The 22,581-nt window shown below is 45.2% G+C and overlaps 1 protein-coding gene across 4 annotated transcripts in view; it reads right to left on the bottom strand.

Moving 5' to 3' along the window:
• Positions 1-22,581, bottom strand: part of NTRK3 (neurotrophic tyrosine kinase, receptor, type 3) — a 620,856-nt gene that overhangs the window by 242,521 nt on the left and 355,754 nt on the right. For all 4 annotated transcript variants that reach the window (XM_006885182.1, XM_006885180.1, XM_006885181.1 and 1 more), the window contains one exon: positions 5,527-5,715. In XM_006885182.1, coding sequence (XP_006885244.1) covers positions 5,527-5,715 — 189 coding nt within the window. The remainder of the gene's footprint in view (positions 1-5,526; positions 5,716-22,581) is intronic.

Here is a 22,581-nt window from a genome sequence, read left to right as displayed (position 1 = left end):
GGGGGGAGAGACGGGGACAGATGTTGGGCTTAGCAGATCTGGATTATAATCTCAGCTCTTCTCCACAGCTGTGTGATCTGACGCAAGCTACTTACTTAAGCACATTAAGTCGTTTTTCTATAATGGAGGGGTTGTAATCCCTCTCTCACACAGGTGGTTAAGATACCAGTACAATGCTTGGTCCATAAGACACTATCCAAGTAGATCAAGAATCCTGTGTCCTGAACATCCCTTGAAAGCCAGGACTGGCCACGGACTGAGGGTACCTTCATCAAGTATCATCCAATACAACGTTAGCTAGTATCTTCTGGACCTAAACATCATGAGGTGAAACATCAAAGCTACTTCTTGGAATATGTTCAAAATCACATTTGGGAAACTGGGCACAAATATTTGAGCAATGACAGGATGACCTACAACATGATTCAAAGTCACTCAAACTCAAGGCATGGCATTCACACTATAAATGAGTTCTAACCATGAGTTCCAAGATGTGAAAACTCACCATGCTGGGGCATCCTGGACAAGAGAAAATTTTTAAGGCTTGTAAAGGAACCAGACATTTAAAGAAGAAAAGGGTGTGGAAGGGAAGAAAAGGGTGTGGGAGTTATGCATGGAGGGGAGATAGGAATTTTTTTACCGGAATTATACTAAGATACCAGTTGTAGGTATGCAATTGGAGACCAAGCAGGAAGAAACTGGTGAGGAATCAGCAGAAAGGTAACGGGTGAAATAACAAGACTCTTTGAGTTGTCCCAAGAGAGCAAAGAGCATTATCCTGATTATGGGGACCAACTCTGGCCAGTCGCACAGCGAGGTGGTATGTTTCTTGCCCTTCATTGTCTCTATAGCTAAACAGGAGGGATGATATAGGCTCCCAAGAAACATTTACTGAATAGATGAAAGGGTGAAAAACCAGCATGGAGAAGCCACTCTGAGACTAGAGAAAGGAGACTCAAGGGAGCATGGGCAAACTCTTTGAAGGGATCAAGAATAGAGGACTGAGGGGAAAATGAACATGGAAATGAATCTACAAGACTGTAACATCAAGAGATCTTTTGATAAGCATAAGGAGGGACCAGCTAAATACTGAAGGCGAGGTGAGAGGGAAGGACCAGGAGAAGTTTTCTGGTCCATGATCAGAGGCATTGGAGAAGTTGGGAAGAGATGATCTGGAAAGGTGGAACCTCTGGACAGAGATGGCCTGAGAAAAAAGATCAATGCCCAGACTTGGGGAGGAGGAAGGGAATGTTCACTTCCCCCACATGGTCCCCACCTTCCTGACCAAAATAAAGCTGTCTTCTAAGGATGGTGTTGTTGTTATGTGCCGTCGAGTCGCTTGTGACTCATAGCAACCCTATGTACAACAGCCCTAAACTCTGCTCTGTCTTGTGCCAATCATACTGTCTCTGATACACCCATTCCGATTACCCCAGTCACTGAATCAATCCACCTCATAGAGGGCCTTCCCCTCCTGTGCTGTCCCTCCACCCTCCCAAGCATGATGTCCATCTCCAAGAACTGGTCCCTCCTTGCAACATGTCCACAGTATGTCAGACGAAGCCCCAGAATCTTTGCCTCCAAGAAGCTGCCCAGTTCGACCCTTACCAGGATGAACCTGTTAGTTTTCTTAGCAGTCCATGGTACCCTCAATACTCTTCTCCAGCACCACAGCTCAAAGGCATCAATTCTCCTTCTATTTTGGAAAAGAGGATGGCCAGAGAACCCCAGGGCCTTCGAGAAAATGGAGGCACCTGCCAATGGGTCTTATGAGAAAGAGCAAAAGGTGATTCCTTAAGGCCACAGCAAGGTGTCCAGTGCTGGCGAAGGAATGTCACTGAAGCTCTGCACTGCCAACCAGTGCGAAAGGTCCTGCTGCAAAAACCTTCTAACTCCCCCATCATGACCCATTTGGACTGGCCTTTGACGTCTCATTCTGTTGGGCCCAGTCCAAAGTCTAGAGCCCTCAGGGACGTGTAAGGGACGAGTGATTCTATTTCTTGATGTTGAGAAGCAGGGGGCTCTAAATAAATACTGGGGGGGGGCAGAGATCGTTAAGCTTTCAATTCCACAGCCAATGCCAAGTAGGAGTATCTCCATTCAGCTCTTCTAGAAGCTTTGGAAAAACCAATAATATCCCACATGCAGACAATGTTAGATGCAGAGCACTCATTGGGAACCCTGGGGTGGGGGGGTCAGCAGCTGACAGGGGTCCAGGCCATCTAGAAACATCCTTACAGTCCTGAAATGCAATAGAAAGTGCCAGGGGCCAGACTGAGGACAGACAGTGAGAGGCAAGGAGAGGGAATGGCCTTCCAATCATTCGTTTGAAAGGTCCCACAATTTATGATAAACATGTGTAAAGAGAGAAAGGTGCTTTTGTGCTAAGTCCCTCAGTGCGGGGCTTCGGGACGAGGCAGGGAAATGATACCTGAAGTCTAGCAGCGCTGCGTTCCAGGCATGTCTTTCCACATCTCGCAATTTAAAATGAGATGGGACAGGGAGGGTCCCAGGGAGGATGAACAATGTCAGCATCTCTCCTCCCTTAATCCCCCTAGTCTCCTGCCAGTCCCCCAAAGTAGTGACCCCAGCCTTGTTGGCAGCCCCATCAATGTTCTCTGAATAGCTGGCTTACAAGACACATGTGGTTTTAATTGTCGATAGCGCCACATCACCTGGGAAGCTGCATCCTGGAGCCCCTTCCCCAGAGAGATGGAGTCTGCTTTTCCAGAGCCCTTGCCGCCCCCTGTGGGAGGTAAATCTCCACTGAGGAGAGGGTGGTGCTCCTGTCCCTTCTTGTGAATCAGCCTCTGATTAACACATGGAGGCTGAGCCAGCTCTGGTTATATAAGCATGTTGTAGATAATGCTACACGTGTTTTCAGTAAACACTGAGGAGCTGTCAAGTGACAGGACCAAATGCACCATTTCCCTGAAAAGGGACCTTTTTCCAATATCAGAGGGTGCCGACAATCTGGAGTCAGCTCATGACGCGTCTGATAAGGCAGTGCTGCTCCCATTCACTCCTTCAGTCATTTCCTCATCAATAAATCTACTTCCCCACCATCTGCAACGGGTCTATCCGTCTGTACAGAATTACTGCCTCGAGTCTTGTTGTTGTTGTTAGTTTTTAAGACCAGTACGACACACGGTGACCCTGTGAACAGCAGACCTGAACCCTGTCCTATCCTGTGCCATCTTCACCATCTCTAACACACTTGAACCCATTGCTGCAGTCACTGTGTCAATCTATCTCGATGAGATAGGTCTTCCTTTTTTGCCACTGACTTTCCACCTTTCCAAGCATGATGTCCCTTTTCCAAAGAAAAACATCTCCTAACAACATGAACCATTTCTCTCTCTCTTTTTTTTATCAATCAAAGAGCTCCAGGAGAAAGGTTTTCCCTCCACTCGCCTGTCCCAGCACTCAGCTCCTGGATGTGTGCTCTGCATCATCCTGACAGCCAGACACTCAGATCTTATCTCTCTATGCCTCCTTCAAAGTGGACTTCATGCCCCATGCAAATCTCTCTCTTGGAGAGAGCCCAGGGAGCTCTGGGGGTGTGGTCTACAGAGAGCTGGCTGCTACCCCAAGGGCAGCACCACTCTGGTTCACATTCACAAGTGGCTTTGCAGGGGAAAGATGGACAATCTCTTCTAGCTTTTAAAGCCTCTGAAAACCCACTGGAGAGTAAGCTACAAATTGGTACTGACTTGATGGCACTGAGAGAGACAGATGGCACAGTGATTAAGCACTCAGCTACTGGCCTTTTAAAAGGTCAGAGGTTTGAGCCCACTTTGGGAGAAACATGTCCAAGTCTGCTTCTGTGAAGACGGCTGTTGTTAAGTACTGTCGAATCAACTCCAATTCATAGTGACTCTATGTACAGGAGATCAAAACCTTGCCTGTAAAGATTAGTGTCTCAGAAAACTCTGGAGTAACTCAATTCTATTCTCATGAATTGGAATTGACTCAAGAGCAATGGGTTATGACTAGATCCATACCATCTGACAATGGTGCCAATAACCTGGTGCCAAGGGTTCAAGCCTGGATAGATATGAAATCTCTTGACTCTCAGATGAGTTTTGTACCAAAAACCCAAGGCTTTCATGAAAGGGAATGTACTCAACATAGCAACGCTAAATACCAGCTGTTCCTTAGTAAAGTCAGGAATGACAACCCTCCACCAAAGCTTAGAACCAACCACACTAACCCCAGCAAAGTGCTTTTCTTCTACCTGTACCTGGCTCAGTCCAGGAACGTCCCAATCTTGGGCATGAGTTGTAGCCAGTGCAGAAGCAGTCTCTGCACTGTGCTGCTCGCTGTCCGTTTGAGTGAATCTTGCCCTTCTTGTTCAGTCCTGGCCCAGAGCTGGCTAGCCTCGCTCTAACTGATACTGAGATACACTCGGGGGAACACCCACGTTGGGAGGCATCTAATAGACTCATGCTGATCCATGTCTAGCCCCTCCCACCACAGGCTCTCCTTCACTGACTGAAAGCCAGAGTCAGAAAAGCCAAAGCAGAGGATCGTAGGAACATCAAAGTTCTAAGGACTATCACAAACGCAGGCTGCGTAGAGAGAACTCAGCCCAGGAGAGGAGCAAGAATAGAATACACGTCCCTGAGCCCTGTGAAGAGGACAACAGAGAGATGAAGAAGATCTCAGTCAGAGATGGCGAGGAAACCTTAGCTGAGTCAATCACTGCTGATACTGCAGTTCTAAGGGTGCCACTGCTCTCCCGGGACCCCTGTGGTCCCTCCAGAGGCAGCTGATGATCTTTGAGGAGCAGGAACAACTCACCAGCATTACTGGGCTTATGTGGAATGTGCAGCTATGGCAAGGGGAAGACTTGCTGTACAAAGGGCCAAGTCACTGAAGGTCGAGGGGCTGAGAGAAGATCGAGCAGAGCTCAGCCAGAAGGTAGTCAGAAGAGGCCAGAACCCACAGGAGATGAGAGATGAGGAGAGATGGGTGCCCTGAGCTCTGATCTGCAGTGAAAGGGGAGAGGCCTCGTGCCTGCATTGGGTCCAGTCCTTAGGAGGTTCATGCTCTGGGGCACTGGAGGGGCAAGGAGGGAGATGTCTCCATTTAAATGGTCCTTAGTCCCCTTCACTCCCTTCTCCTACTGTGGAAGCTTGGGTGGAGGGTCTGGTTCATGGGCCAGGTCCACAGAGAAGGCCAGCCTTGTCTGAGTGTGGCCCTTCTAATAGACCTCCAGAAGAGGCTGGGCCTTGGGCCTTCTGCCTTCAAGCTGCCCTCAGCTTTCATATCTCTTATTCAGGGCCCCACTGGTCCTGGGTGAAAATAGAGGGAACCAGATTCAGGCCTGCAGACCCTCTGTCCAGCTGACTGGTCCAGTGGAGACCCCTCACCTGGGCTAGTCTTCCAGTTTGAGACAAATAGGAGGGGCTTTTAGAGTGGGAGGCTGACAGGTGGGAGACCACCCCAGAAGGTTCAAGAGCCCCAACTAGCTGGTCTCTCTCTCCCCTCCCAGAAGGGACAGCGCTCCAATCCAGTACTCACATGTGTCCGGCTTGTGGCAGTTGTGCCCCTGGCGGAAGTACTGGGGGTTCTCAATGACCGGGATGCGAGTCATGCCGATGACCACGGTGTCGGGCCCAGCGTCCAGTGAGGAGGGCGTGGTGATGCCGTGGTTGATGTGATGTAGTGGGCTGGCGGAGTCCTCCTCGCCGCTGATCACAGCCACAGGACCTGCACAGAGCACAGGAGACGTGGAAATCCGGTGAAGCCTCATTGGGCCAGTTCAGACCCCACCCCGCACTCCCCACAGCTGCGCTACTAACCAAAGAAGCTGATGCCATTGGAAAAGTACCCCCTGAGTTCTCCAAAGATGGAATTCAGAAGAAAACAAAAGGAAAGAAACTAAACCAGGCACCATTGAGTCAATGACCACAGATGTGTGTGAAGAGCAGAACTGTGCTCCATCGGGTTATAAAAGCAGACCAGCAGCTTTTCCTTCCAAGGCGCCTTTGGGTGCAGTCAAACCATGCACCTTTCAGTAAGTAGCTGGATCCTTGTTTATGACATTCAGGGCCTCTCTCTCAAGAGAAAGAAAAACTCATTGGATCATACCATGGAAACAGCTTCAAAATCAACAACTTAATCTAAATGACTGTGACATGACTGAATTTTTCTTTTCTCCAGGTACAAAGTCATTCAAATAACACTTTTCAACAAGTTTCTTGGCTTCTGGGTCAATAACGAAATCAACTCTATGACCCAGCAGGGGCTCACACCTCATCCCTCTTCCCTGGGGTCCCACTCTCAGAGATTCTGTTGGCAATCTTTGAGGGGTGTGACCCAGTGAGTGGGACAGTCATGTAACTCCATGTGATTCTCATACACACCCTGGGCCGAGAACCTATGATTAGGGTCCTTTACTGCATTGCTATGAGGTTCTCTTGGGGGCTCTGGTGGCTTAATGGTGAGGAATTGCACTGCCTGCGAGAAGGTAGTTGCTGTTTTGTTCCATGCTGTTGGGTCAGAACCAACACACAGCTGACCCTCCAATGGGTTTTCCGAAGCAGTCAATCACATGGGAGAAGACTGCTCATCCTTCTCCCATAGAGCAGCTGGTGGGCTCGAACCACAAGCCTTTGGGATTACAGAGTAGTTTCTTACCACTAAGCCACACAGTTCAAACCCACCACCTCTATGGGAGAAAGATGGGCAATCTCCTTCCATGTGATTGACTGTCTCCAAAAACCCACTGGATGGTCAGTTATGGGTCAGTTCTGATTCTATGATACACAACCACAGCACCATCCAGTTCTGAGGTGAGAGTGATAGTCACTCCTGGGCTCTATCAACTTTCACCAGTCCATGGGAAGAGACATCCAATACAAGCCTGGATCTAACTTGAGCAGGTCCCACAGGAGATCATCCTACAATTAGAAAGCACCACTGGATTCACCTACCGACAGCTGGGCCAGCGCTGTTACTCCTGAAAAAATTTACATTTTTCCCAATGACTCCGAAAACTTCATTTGCACCTTCACCACCCTAAGTCCTCATTTTCTACCCTAAAGAAGGAAACAGTTATTCAAAACCCAAGCTGTCAAAGATAATCAATACTGCAGCCTTCGTTAGCACAGGGACTCTGTGTGATGGTGAATGTCCCACACACACACACACACACACACACACATAAAACCCCTGGAAAGTGAATTAGCTGTGACTGTCTGTGGCTTCACAGAGCTGTGCATTTAAATGACTGCTTTGCTAGACATGGTCTCCAGATAAACTGCCTGCTGTGATTTGGGTTTTCAGCTTGAACAATATTTCCACTGCAGAAATCCATTACATCTTTCTCTGGTTTATGGAGGGAATATTTCCCCCTCTCAAAGAGTGAGGTGAAGCACCAACGAGGCAGAACTAAATGGGAGCGCGGGAAACACAAAGGACGGACCCTGGATTCCACTCAGTCAGCACAGACAGGCTTATTCCTACCCATGACAAATGCCAGGCTTTGCCTGGAGACCACATGGAAAAGCAGTAATAAGTGGTTGCTCAAACACTCACAATTAGGGTCTCCTTGCAAAGGGTGCCAGTTCCTGAGAACACCTGAGGAAATTTATGAAAAAATACTTTATAGAGACTTCTAGTTAAATAGCGCAAGCTGGACCATGGCTTTCTCCCACTTCTCCCCCAAAGTGGCTAAAGTGCAGAGTAATGACTTACAAAGAGAAAGAAAAGTGAAGGCTGTGGCAAGGATAATTCTTAACCTCCTGGAAGGGGAAAAGCTGAGAGAGGAAAGCTGATGTACAGAGACGAGGGAGGCACAGCTATCAGGAGGGCTGGAAATGAAGTGCCCTCGAGTCACTGCCCACTTAGCAGACCTCACGTACTGCAGGGCACAACTGCAGGGCTTCCAGGAAACTCCAGGTTTGTCCTCTGAGGCACCAAGAGCTGAACCTGAACAACCAACTTTTGGTTAGTAGCCAAATCTTCACACTATGTACCACCCAGAATCTCCATATCCAGAGGGAGGGGAATATTTATGGAAAATAAATTGTGTTGGGAAGATTCCACCTCTGAAGGCATGAATTCCACTTCTGAGAAGGCTGGGCTGAGTCTTGGGCTGGAACCAGAGCACCCAAGCCACAGTCTCGTCCCATAGAAGTTTATGCCATTAGAAATCAAATCTATTTATTCCACCAAGGGAGAGTTATGGTAAAACATGGAGAGAAGTCATTTCTTCCAGCTTCATCTCATATCACCATCATGCAGGAGATGAAAGAATGCCTCTCCCAAGGAACTGGGCATATTCCAAAAGAATGGTATTTTGGACTTTCATGAAAAATCAACATTTTTCTGTGATGATGCCCTAAGGAAGCCTGCCAAGCACAAGGCCCACCATGAATACACACACAAAAAAAGCCACTCATGTGATACTTACTCATGGGAACAACCTATGGGGTTCCTGAGACTCTAAGTCTTACCAGAAGCAGTCTGCCTTATCTTTCTCCCTAAGAGTAGCTTACTGTCACTGTTTGCTATTGAGTCAGAATTGATTCACAGTTCACCCTCCAACTGGTTTACAAAGGCAGTAAATCACACTGGAGTGGACTGTCCATCCTTCTCCCATGAAGCAGCTGGCAGATTCGAACCACACGCCTTTGAGACTACAGTACAGTTTCTTATCACTAGGCCACCAGAGTAGCTGGTAGGTTCCAATCCCTGATCTTTTGATTAGCAGGCCAACACTTAATCTATCACCCTGTGAGGGTTCACGCTCACCCTAATGAATCTTACCAGCTCAGTCTCTAAATAGGAAGGAATAGTTCAGGGCCATCAGATATTAAAGTAAAGCTTTCAACATAAAAGACGGGAAATGTGAGCCCTCTCAGAAATCAGAAAACAGCCAGAAAGCAAGATAAGGCTTTTTACATTAAAAACAACAAAAATAGCAATTCCCCACTAATATTCTCAGAGAGCAAAACAAAGATGTTGCATCTGTGAAATGACACTATACTTAGTCATAAACAATTAGAAAGTAAGAAGAATCATGGGGAATTTGAAAAAATCTGATATGCAAAGTTGAAGGGTCCAAAGGCAAGGAGAAGATAAAAATCAAGGACATTTCCCAGAGTGTCAGACAGAAAAGAAACAGGTGGCAAATCGGAACAAAAACACAAAAAAAGTTAAAGACTCAATCCAGAGATCCAACACTGATTAAAAGAAGCTCCAGGGAAGAAAGAGAAGAGACAGAGGAAAGAATTAAAAATGTATTGGAAAAAACTCCCCAAATTACCTTACCCATTTCCCAGCACAATTAAAATGTTCATGCATACACTCAACATGAACACACATTAATGTACAAAATTCTGAGAGGCGAGAACTCTAGGAAGAATGAGATGCTAAGAGTGTATATAAGAGAAGGACATGCCACTTTCATACAAGGAATATTACTCAGAAAAACCAAGCCTCCCTAACAAAACTACTATAGCACTTGAGCATTTGTGGACCACAGGAGATGTTATGGAGAAGTCTTTTGCTTTTCTGATTAATTTGTCCATCAAAATTTGAGAGGAATTGCTACTGTACTGAGCAAGTCCTTCAACATTTTGATGGGAAAATGTCATCCCAGAATTCTACATTTTTTTTAAAAGAGTCCTCTGTAAAGGCAAAAGAGGGATATTTACATACATGTAAAAAATGTCCTTCATATATTCTTTATTAGGAAGCCATAAAAGAAGGGACTTGTGTGAAACAAAAAGGCAGATCAGGAAAGGAAGTCAGTGAGGTAATACCAGAGAGAGAGGTCACCGCGTTAGGCAGTCTCATTCCCAAGTCCACACTCTGATCTGTAACTGTAGTGTTGCTAAGGTGCTATCAAATCGACTACAGCCCATGGTGGCCCTGTGAACAACAGATCTAAGCCTTGCCCTATCCTACGCCATCCTCATGATCTGATATTATCAAGCTCATTATTACAATCACTGTGCCGATCCACCTTGTTGAGGGCTTTCCTCTCTTTCTCTGACACGTCACCTTTCATAGCACAATATCTTTTCCCAAGGACTGGCCTTTTCTGACAAAATGCCCAATGTATATGAGACAAAGTTTCATCATACTCACCTCTAAGAAACACCCTGGTTAATGCTTTCTCTAAGAGAGATCTGTTTGTACTCTGGCAGTTTATGAGATAGTCAGTGGTGGTGTTAGGTGTCATTAAGAATGACTCAGAGCAACCTATGAACAACAGATCTGAACCTTATGCTACCCTGTGTCAGTCTCATCATCTCTGACATACTTCAGCCCACTGCTGTAGTCATTGTCAATCCATCTGATTGAAGGTCTTCCTCTCTTCCACTGACTTCCTACCTTTCCAAGTATCGTGTTCCTCTTCAAGGAATAGCTTTGTAAGATGTTGTTATGTGCCACTGAGTTTACTTCCACTCATAGCAACAATATGAACAAGAGCTCTGAAACCTGCCCTAATGAGTCATTTTCACTCTCTCTGACATACCTGCTCCCATTGCCACAGTCACTGTGTCAATCCATCTCATCCAAGGTCTTCCTCTCCTGCACTGACCCTCTACCCTTCCAAGCATGATGTCCTTCTCCAAGGACTGAACTGATCCTTTCCTGAAAACATGTTCAAAGCATATGAGATAGAACTTCATAATCTTTGCCTCCAAGGAACAATCTGGTTTGACCCTCTCCAGAACAGACTTGTTTTGTTTTCTTTGCAGTCAGTGGAATGTTCAATATTCATCTCTAGCACCACAACTCAAAGGCATCAATTCTTTTTTATATTATCCTTGGTCATTGTCCAACTCTCCTATGTCTAGAAAGTAATTGAGAAGACCATGGATTGGATCAGGTACACCTTAATCTCTAGACTGACATCATTGCTTCTTAACACTGTAGAGAAGTCCCTGACAACAGACTGTCTCAAAGCAACTTGTTTTTTTTTGTTTTTTTTTTTTTATTTCCTGACTGTTGGAGCCAAAGGTGTTGATTGTGGACCTAGGCAAGAAGAAATTGTTAACAACCTCAATTTCTTCTTTATCTACCATGATGCTGACCACTGGCCCGGTGGTGAGAATCTTTGTTTTATAGATGCTGAGAGGCAATTCACATTGAAGCCTTCATTCCTTGACCTTCTGCAGCAAGTGCTTCAAGTTTTCTGTTCTGGCACGCAAGATTGTGTCATAACGCAGATATAGTATCATATTTGACTCCTAAGAGCACTCTGGCTACACTCTTTCTACCTTGTTTGTTATTTTCGCAGTGCATGGAATGAATATTCAGTACTTTCCTCCAACACCACAGCTGAAAAGCATCACTTCTACTTCTGTCATCCTTATTCACTGTGACAGTCAATACTCTTTCTCCAAACCACAGTTAAAAGGTATCCATTCCTCTTCTGTCAACTTAATCCATTCTCCATGCAACTATTAGATGCATGGGAAGTAACTGGAAAGACCACAGCTTGGGATGGGTGAACTTTCATCTTTAGCACTTTGGAGAGGTCCCTGACAGCAGATTTAGCCATTGCAATATGTCTTCTGATTTCTTGACTTCTGGGACCATGGGTGTTGATTGTGGATCCAAGTGAAATGCTATTATTCACAACTTCAATCTTTTCCCCACCTATTATTACGCTGCCTATCAACCCAGTGAAGAGGACTTTGTTTTCTTGATGTTGAGATGTAACCGTATTGAAGGCTACAGTCTTCGATCTTCTGCTACAAGTGCTTCACTTTCTGGGAGCAAGGCTATGTCATCTGCATAACACAGGATTGACTGTCTCCATCCTGATGCCACATTCCTCCTCTGATAGTTCATCTTTTCAAAGGATTTGTCAGCATGCTGATTGAACATGAATGGAGAAAGAAAGAATGCATCAATTCTCACTCCTAACAACCTGAAGGACAGAGCAGAACTGTCACGCAGGGCCTCCAAGGCTGCATGTGCACAGAAACAGACCACTGGGTCTTTGTCCTACAGAGCGGGTAGTGGGCATGAGCAGCAAATCTTAGCCTAAAAAGCCGCGTGCTTTGACCACTGTGCCACCAGGGCTTCTACAGACCACTGCTTTATGAGAATTACAGAGCATGGCCTGGAAGATGATAAAAAGATCAAATAAAAAAATAGATCAAGTAATAGAAAGTCCCCCTTTCCTCTTCTGTTCTCCTCATTAGAAAGTGTGGATTGTTGCAAAGACAAGGAGGAAATGCACTGAATTGAGAAAAACTCTGGAGAAGATTTAACACTGGACTTAAACATTTGTGAGAGAGTTTCACTCAATCTATTCCTATAAAGTTAATGAACAGCGAGGACTTCATTTTCTCAGAAGTCTGTTTTCTATCAAAGAAGCTGTAGTGGTCAGTGACTGGCTTGACCACTTGCTAAAAATGGTCAGTGATTCTTGTCCATTAGCCCACTTAGTGCGAGAAACATGGGGCAGTCTGTTTCTGTGAAGATTTACAGCCTTGCAAACACTATGCATCAGTTCTACTCTGACCTACAGGCCCAGGATGAATCAGAAACCACTCCACAGTAGAGGGCCGTGCTGGGTTTCATTGTTTAGAATGATTTTCCCCTTCTCTGTGTTGTTCTGGAAACTAAAGGGACAAGGGAAGAGTCTTAAGGAGAAAGGTCTTTCCACAGGCTCCTAACTCATGGGAAGGTAAGGCGTCATCTAGGAAAAAGTATATCCCGGTAAAAGAATAAAGCTAAGAGATCCCGGAGGGTCCCAGGCCAGGACTTAAAACATGGGCAGTGGGAGAGAAATAAGGAAATGGAAAATGAGGAGAAATGACCAGGGATGTAGAGGAGAAGAAAAGGCTAATATTGTTATAGAAGGCAAAGGAAAAGAATTTTAAGAATATCAAACACTAAAATAAATTAGGATAAAGAATAAAAACAGTCCCTGTACTTGACAATAAAGAAGTAACCTTTTTAAGGGAAGTTCTCACAGAATGATGGGAGGAAAGTCAAATTATAACTGGTTGAGAAGGTAGAAGCATTATCCTTTTTATTACTGACTGCATCCTATGTCACTGACTGTAAATGCAGCTTTCTTTAATCTTACAGCAACTCCATGCAGTAGATACTATTATCACCCCCATTTCACAGATGAGAGTATTGAGACACAGAGCCTCCCCAGGGATGCACACTGTAAAGAAGTGGAGGCAATGGAATGGGAGCCAGCCGATCTTCCACAGTCTGAAGTCTAAAGTGCTGGAGAGCGTAGACCTAATGTTTATACTATAAGTCAATAAAGATCCACAGTCCCATCAACTCCAAGGACTTAGGAGAAAACATCTGAAGCTGCCTCACCTGCCTGAGGCACCCACTCCTCAGGCTCCACCTGGACCAGGAGTAAGGCAAGACTTCCTTAGGAGGGCTGTGGAGCATCACAGCTACAAGGCATCCCTGCACCTGGTATGCACAGCCAGCCTTCCCTGCCTCCCCTGCTAACCTCACCAAACAGCCCTGGGGAGTGGTGAGAGGGCCCCAGGCACAGAACCATGGGCTGAAGCCCTGACACTTCACTCTAAAATCAATTCCCCTTTCTCCTCTGGTCATTTCTCAGGGAAAAGTCCACAGAAGTGGGGCCCCTCTGGAGGCAGAGGCACTGTTTCTCACCTTCAGAACCACAGCAGAGAATTTACTAAGACAACAAAGACTGGACAAGTAATGGAAAAAACAACAAACCCTCAGCTGCCTGGGGAGCTCTCTTGTATTTTCTGGAAGCTGCCAAGGTACAAGGCTGGTTAGAAGCAAGAGGCAAGCTCACTGTATGAATTCTGAGCCAGCAATGCAAACACAAGCAGGCAGCTACGTACCTGCTATCTTCTTCCTGATGTCACTGTTCGGCTCTCACTGCCATCAAGCTAGAGCAGATTCAGAGTTGCCCCTCCACTAGGTCTCAGAGGTTGTAAATTGGGAACAGACCACCATTTTTCTGAGGAGATTCTGGGGGATCGAACTGCCAGAGGTTAGCAGTGCAACTCCCTGTGGACAAGTCATCTGAGCTCCTCCCACCGCTAGTCCACTCCTGATGACACAATCGCTTTGTTGTGCAGCACTAATAAACAAAGGGCAAGAGAAACATCTTTTGGAGAGTTTTCCCTAAGTTTAAGCATTTGAGATAGACCCTCAGAGGAATACAGTCCTGACAGATACAAGATCATATTATTTTCTTCCAACCACACCTTACTGTTGGTTAGGTGCCCTCAAGTCAAGTACAACTCATAGTGACTCTGTGAACAACAGATCTGAACCCTGTCCTATCCTGTGCCATCCTCATTTCTGACACATCCAAGCCTATTGCTACAGTCATTGTGTCATTCCATCTGGTTGACGGTCTTCCTCTCTCTTGCTGACGTTTCCAAGCTGGGTGTCTCTTTCCCAGCAACATGCTCAAAGTACACAAGACAAATTTGTCATTCTTACCTCTAAGGAGCACTCTGGCTCCATCTGGCAGGGCTCTATGAGGAGTGTGGCATCAGGATTGGAGGAAGTCTCCCCAACAACCCACATTATGTAGATGATACAACTTTGCCCAACCAAGGAGGACTTGAAGCACTTGCTGCAGAAAGTCAAGGACGGTAATGTTCAATATGGATTGGAGCTCAACATCAAGTAGACAAAGATCCTCACCACTGGGCCCATTGGCAGCACCAAGATAGATGGAGAAGAGATTGAGGTTGTTAACAATTTCAGCTTGCTTGGCTCCATAATCAACACTCTTGACACCAGCAGTCAGGAAATCAAAAGACAAATTGCCCTGGGAAAATCCATGGTCAGAGACCTCTCCAGAGTACTGAGAAGCAATGATGTTCTGCCTGATCCAGGCCATGGTCTTTGTATTACTTGCTCTGGAGCAGAGAGGTGGACAATGACTAAGTATGACAGAAGAAGAATCAATGCCTTTGAGTTGTGGTGCTGGAGAAGAGTATTGAATATCCCATGTGCCACCAAAAGAACAAACAGATCTGGTTTGGAGAAGAAGAAAATAAATTTCTCTTTGGAAGCTAGGATTTTGAAGCTCTGTCTCACACACTTTGGGCATGTGTCCAGGAGGGACCAGTGCTTGGAGAAAAACACCATGATTTGAAGGTGGAGGGCCAACACAGTTGAGGAAAACCCTGGATGAGATGGATTGACACAGTAACTTGGATAATGGGGCAGGTGTGTTGGAGTCAGTGAGATTGGCTCAGGATACAGCAGACATCCTAGCTGTTGGACACAGGGTTGCTATGAGTGGCAAGTAACTTCATGGCACATAACAATAGTAGATATGGGGAAAGGATACAACTTTTTAATTTGCTGAGCAAATTATTCCAGAAGTTGGACTCTATGAGGAAGAATGTGGCATCAAGATCAGAAGACGACTCACCAATAAACTTAATTATGCAGATGATACAACGTTGCTTGCTAAAAGTGAGGAAGATTTGAAGTGCTTGCTGTAGAAGAGTAAAGGTAAAGCCTTCAATATTGATTGCATCTTAACATCAAGAAAACAAAAATTCTTATCACTGGACTATGAGGCAACATTATGATGGATGGAGAACAGATTGAAACTGAGGATTTCATCTTACTTGGATCGATCCATAATCAACACCCTTGGTACCAGCAGTCAGGAGACCAGGAGATGCACTGTACTAGGGAAAGTCTGTAGTGAAGGAACTCCCCAAAGTACTCAGGAGCAATGATGTTTGTTTGAGGACTAAGGTGTGTCTGATTCAGGACATGGTCTTCTCAGTCATGTACTATGCATTTGAGAGCTGGACAATAAATAAGAATAAAAGAAGTGATGCCTTTCAACTGTGGTGTTGGAAAAGAGTATTTAAGATCCCATGAACTGCCAAAAGAACAAACAGATATGTCTTGGAGAGGGTGCAATCAGAGTGCTCCTTGGAGGCAAAAGTGATAAAGTGTCATCTCAAATATATTGGGCATGTTTCTAAGGGAGGCTAATCCTTGGACAAGGACATTATGCTTGGAAAGGTGGAGGGAGAGGGAAAGAGAATTAGAACCTCAACCAGATGGACTGACATAGTGACTGTAGCAATGGGCTGGAGTGTGTTAGAGATTGTGAGGCACAGGAGAAGACAGGATTCAAATGTGTTGTTCATAGGGTTGTTATGCATCACATTGAACTCGAGGACACCTAACACCAATAACTACTTAATCAAACACGATATTCTTCTTTAAGAACTGGTCTCTCCTGTTAAGACCTTAACAAAAATATATGTCTTTCACATCCTGAGATCAAGTTCCTTGGAATCATTTCTCCAATGTCTCAGCTTTATTGGGGGGAAAAGTATAGTGCTCAGAGTTATGAGTTTAATTGTGTTCCCCCCCCCACAAAAAAAATCTGTGTTATGTTAATCTCTATGCCTGTGATTAGAATGCCATTTGGGAGTGGTGTGATTTGGCTATATCAACTAGACTGATCAGTGAAGAGAGTGCCTTAAATCAATCTCTTTTGAGATAAAAAAGAAATTAAACTATAGGTGAGCAAAGCAGAAGATAACAAGCTTGCTTGGTGATGATGACGCAGGAGCAGAAGCTCTAGGACACGGAGGAACTTTTCTCCACTCTCTTCCAGAGCTGACAGAGCGAGAACGTTCTTCATGAGCTTGCCTCCTGAATTCTGACTTTCAGACTGTGTTTCTGACACAGCATCACTAGTTAACTAAGATAGTCACTATCACCCCTTTCGTACCATCAACTCTCTGACTACAGCCCAATAACAATTACAGACATCTGGCTCTAAGAAGGTAAGAGCCAATCACTGGTTCAGCTCTATAGCATTTGCCCAGTCAATTTGTAGAGGCGTTACTTTCCCAATCTCCACAAAAAAATCAGCATATCAGTAATACTGGACTCGTATGGCTTATAATAAAAGGGAAAAATGAAGGGAAGATAAATAATGAACGATTAAACATCTAGTGTGTGTGGAACTGAGGAAGACCGAAAGCTCTTGCTGTAGAAGGTCAAAGACTGCACCTTAATTATGGATTGAAGTGCAACATCAAGAAAACAAAGATTCTCACCACTGGGCAGATTGTCAGCATCATGACAGAGAAGAGACTGAGATTATTAACAGCTTCAGTTTGCTTGGCTCCACAATCAACACTCTTGGCACCAGCAGCTAGAAAATTAAAAGACGAATTGCACTGGAAAAGTCTGCTGTCAGGGACTTCTCCAGAGTACTGAAAAACAATTATGTCAGTCTGGAGACTAAGGTGCACCTTATCCAAGCCAAGGTCTTTGCATTTCCTCGCTACGCATCAGAAAGCTGGACAATGACTAGGGATGATAGAAGGAGAATTGGTGCCTTTGAACTGTGGTTCTGGAGAAGAGTACGGAATATACCATGGACTGCTAGAACAAACAGGTTTGTCCTAGATAGGGTTAAGCCAGGATGCTTCTTGGAGGCAAGGATTCTGAAGCTTCGTCTGATATACTCTGGACATGTTGCAAGGAGGGACCAGTCCTTGGAAAGGGACGTCATGCTTGGGAGGGTGGAGGGACAGCGCAAGAGAGGAAGACCCTCGATGAGATGGATTGACTCAGTGACTGGGGTTATGAGGGTAGGTATGTCAGAGATGATGAGGTTGGCATGGGGCAGAGCCACATTCTTCCTCATAGAGTCCAACTTCTGGAATAATTTGCTCAGCAAATTAAAAAGTTGTATCCTTTCCCCATATCTACTATTGTTATGTGCCATGAAGTTACTTGCCACTCATAGCAACCCTGTGTCCAACAGCTAGGATGTCTGCTGTATCCTGAGCCAATCTCACTGACTCCCAACACACCTACCCCATTATCCAAGTTACTGTTTCAATCCATCTCATCCAGGGTCTTCCTCAACTGTGTTGGCCCTCCACCTTCAAAGCATGATGTTTTTCTCCAAGCACTGGTCCCTCCTGGACACATGTCCAAAGTGTGTGAGACAAAGCTTCAAAATCCTAGCTTCCAAAGAGAAATTTATTTTCTTCCTCTCCAAACCAGATCTATTTATTCTTTTGGTGGCCCTGAGGATTTTGTTCTCAACTCGCTTTATCGTAAGTCAAGGTTGGAGCAATCTATACAAAAATAATACTGAATATTCCACATAGAATCCTATCCTTCCTGTGTTCAAGTGCACATGTAGGTCCACTATGGTGGCCAATCTGTACAGCTAAGTGATAGAATCCTAGGGCCAAAGGAGCCTTAGTGGCGCAGTTCATAACTTGCTGGTTGCTACCACGAGGCTGGTAGTTCATGTCCACCAGCCACTCTGCAGTATAAAGATGGGCTGTCTCCTCCCACAAAGATCTCCAGTTTCAGAAACTCAATCAGGGATAACTACGAGTCACATCCGATTAGATGACAGTAGCTTTGGTTTTTAGGATTGAGGCTGCAGCTCCATTCCATTCTTAGAAAAGAGAGTCATTAATGCATTCTTTCATTTACCCTTGTACTTCCTTTCAAGAAGGAGCAGCTTCTTAGAGGAACTGACTCTGAGGAACTACAGTTGTCATAATGACTGTTCACCAGGTATTTCCCTTTCTCCCCTAAGTACCATGGGAAGTTAGCCAATACTCTCAAACTTTCTTTGGCTACTGAAGTGTGTAGAAGTAACACATATAAATCACTTCCACATGGGACCTGTAAGAGCCAGGCTGGATTGATACATCCTTTTTTCCCCCTGGGAAGCAGGAGACAAGAGTCCCAGTCAACCCTCTTCACTGAGTGAGGTCAATCAACATAGAGCAAAGAGCCCAGCCAACACTGGGTGGGTTTGTGGCAGGAGGGAGAAAGGCTGCTTCAGCTTTGCTGTTTCTAGGCATTGAGATCTGAGGAGGGGGGTGTTTGTTACCACAGCATAATGGAGCCTATCCTGACAATGCAGGAATAAGGCCATTTTCACACTTAACAATGTCTCGTTAATCATTTCATTCAGACATTGTGTGTGTCTTGTAGCATCTTCAACAAATGTCTACCAAGAAAAGAATCTAATGCAAAAGATGAAATTGCTGTCCTCAATGCGCTGATTCATCCTTAAATGCCTCTGTCCACTCCCTGTCCCCAAGTGGCGTTTTCATCTTCAGTCTCTTAAGGGGGAGGGCCACTGTCTCCATGGGTGGAAGAGGTGCCTGTGCCCCGATCTGCCTGGGGAAGGAAAAACAAACAAGCTGGGATGTGCCTCATGCTTTTTTAATGTGTCAGAATGAGGCACACAAGCCAACCTCTGGATTAAAGAAAATGATTTTTTAAAAACCTCAACCTTTTCCTACTGACAGAAATCAAACATTGACGCATCCCTGGTGGGCGCAAGCTTCACATCAACAAATCTGGGAGCAGGAACTCATAAAACAGAATAGGCGAAAGCACAACAAACACAATTAAAAATCCAGCCATGCTCAGAGAGGGATTCCATTTACTGTCTCGTGCAAAGAGCCTGGGCCTCAGAGGCAAACAAAGGAAAATCAATTTCTTAATTTTTATCGGCAGGTGTGGGACAGACGCCAAGCGAACACACTTGGGCTGTGACCAGGAGCACACCTAGGGACAACCCTCTGTTCCCGGACAAATTGCTCTTGTCCCTCCGCTCTGTGCTCCTCCAGCTTCCAGACAGACAGTGCCACTGTGACCTTGGGGTTTAGGGGGTTCTGAGGGCAGCCCAATAAGGCATGCTCTCCTCCTCTTTTCTCCACTGCTCCTTGAGTCATTTCCCAAAAGCTCGATTCTCTGGCTTGAATTCCCTCCCAGCCTGTTACAGGAAAAGGGGATGTTGTTCATACTATAATTTGGAGGTATCGCTTGATTGAAAATGCTGCTGCTGATCACACAGGCCAATAATGCAGAGTGAAGGAAAGGGAAGGCTGGAGAGAAGTTTTGAAGACTTGGTTTCCCATGTCTCACTCACTCATTGTGACAAACTGGGGGTGAACACTACTATCCCCAATTCTGAAAACTCAGGTTTCATACAATCAAGACGATCCAGCGTGATGCAGGATCACACAGATCGAGACTCTCCTCAGGGCCACGTTAGCGTGTGGGTTCTTTTTCCCTGCACCATGCTGTCTAACCTTCCAGCGTAGCTTTCCAGGCCACAGGACAAGGTCATTAACAGAATTCCTCTCACATCTAGTTTTTAATCCCTTGAGATTCATGTGTAAAAGAATTGGCTAAAAACATTGACGGTAACCCACAGACTTCCAGAAGTAAAAACCAAATCAGTCTTAGAAGCAATGCCACGGAACACTCCCTAGAAGCATGGATAGGCGGCCTTCAGCTTGCTCATTTGGACAAAATGATTGGCAGAGGGTCAGCAAAAAGGAGAGGGACCCTCAAGGAGATGGTCTAATACAATGATTACAAGAACAAACTCAAAGATATTAATAGTATGAAGACGGCAGGGGGCTGTGCAGCACGTCTTCTCTTACCCATAGGGCTGCCCTAAAAGTCAACAGCAACTAACAATAGAGTAAGTGCCCATGGCATTTCCAGGAATGACAGGCCCAGAACCCTGAGGCACCAGGTTCCAGCTGGAAGGGGACTCTGCGATGCAGAGGCAGAGCAATAGCAGGCAACAAGGGGGCCTGACAAATGTGGAAATACACAGTCATGGGGTGCAGAGGGAGAAATGCCAACATCATCAACTTCCTCTGAAGACTTTTGGTCCAGACAGTATTTCAGAGTATCCCAGGCATTTGCAGGAAGTAACTAATTACTTTCTGCTTGCATATGCAAAACAATCAGAGTACAAAATGTTGATGGTTTTGTCCAAAGTCTCTTAAAGGGATTATAGATAGCTCAGTCTCCACAATTCTAAACTGGGCCCTTGCCACAGTCCTGTCCTTGTCAAGATACTCCCAAATCTCCCCGTGTCTCACTGTCCTTCAGCTGGAACTGCCTCATGGCTGACCTGCCAGCAGACTCTGAGGCTAAAAATGGCATAGGAGACAATTACCTATCTCTCTCGCTAGGAGCTGCTGGTGGATTCAAACTGACAGAGATCCATGGCCTTTGGGACAGAGGCACATCTCCCAGAGCAGTGGGAAACCAGAGTGCCCCGGCGTAGAGTGCACAACCACGGTATCCTAACAAAAATGCTGGCTGTTCAGACCCACCAGGTCTTCATTCAGTGAAAGCCTCTTCCCATAAAGATTTACAGATTTGCCCCCAAGTTTAGTTCATATAAAGTTTTAGCCATAATTTGTCCCACTCAAGGATTTGGAGGAAATGAACCATGTTGTATTGGGTGCTGCTATATTCACTGAAGCACTCGTGTCTCCATGTCTATCACTGACAGACTCACATAGCATTTTTTGCTCACTAAACTGCATGGTGTCATCTGATTTCAATGCCAACACCAAGAGAGAAAGAGCCCTAAAGCCGTGAGGGCTAAGCTTAAATGTCTCCAATAATACATAGTTCACAAGTGGCAAATTCAATATAGAAAATCACTCCATTGACCTCTGGATGATTTAAATGTGAAATTGATTTCTATTAAGAGTGGGGCATAATAGAAGACACCGAACTAGATGATGACTGAGTAAACCCTTTTCAGGAGAAAACTGGGAGCAGATAAGCAGCCAACTGTCCAACGAGGATAAGCACCCATAGCTGCACCAACTTCACCTACTGCTTCCTGGATCAGCCTGGAGGAAATATTTTCATGGTATTTCTAAATATATGTGAACTACACAGGCCACATTGTCACCAGTAGAGAAGTCAATTAACAGCTAATGCTACTATATGAGTCCCATCCAGTGTTCACAGAGATTCATTAAGTTGGGCCCTGTAGTTAGGAAGAGTTGAATGGACCACCCAAGATCCACAACCAGTTAAAAGTGAAATCAAGATTTTAGCTACAGCTACAGGACTCCAGTCTGTTTTGTTATTCACTCCCTCACAACAATGTCAGTCTGGAGACTAAGGTATGCCTGATCCAGGCCGTGGTCTTTGCAATTATGTGGTAAGCATCAGAAAGCTGGACAATGACTAGGGATGTTAGAAGGAGAATTGATATCTTTGAGCTGTGGTGCTGGAGAAGAGTATTGAATACACCATGGATGACTAAGAGAACGAACAGGTTCCTCCTAGAGAGGGAGAGACTAGGCTGCTCCTTGGAGGCAAGGATTGTGAAGCTCCATCTGACATATTTTGCCCTTGGAGAGGGACATTATGCTTGAGAGGGTGGAGGGACAGTGCAAGAGAGGAAAACCCTCGATGAGATGGATTGATTCAGTGATTGGGGTAATGGAGGTTAAGTGTGTCAGAGACAGTAAGATTGGCACAGGATAGACTAGGGTTTAGGGCTGTTGCATATAAGGTCGCTATAAGTCACAGGTGACTCAACTGCACATAACAATAGCAACATATCTAAATATATCTATATATCTATCTATATCTATCTATATCTATCTATCTATCTATCTATCTATCTATCTATCTATCTATCTATCTATCTATCTATCATCTCCTAGTCTATAACCATATGGCTTTAAGTCAGTGACGTCTACAGTGCAAATATATCTGAACTGACAAAAATCCAACCCTCATGCCACTAAATCAATTCTGACTCACAGCAACCCT

This window comes from Elephantulus edwardii, unplaced genomic scaffold (assembly GCF_000299155.1).
Source record: "Elephantulus edwardii isolate Elephantulus edwardi_28Jun2011 unplaced genomic scaffold, EleEdw1.0 scaffold00041, whole genome shotgun sequence".
NCBI lineage: Eukaryota > Metazoa > Chordata > Mammalia > Macroscelidea > Macroscelididae > Elephantulus > Elephantulus edwardii.
This window is presented reverse-complemented; position numbering and strand designations above follow the sequence as displayed.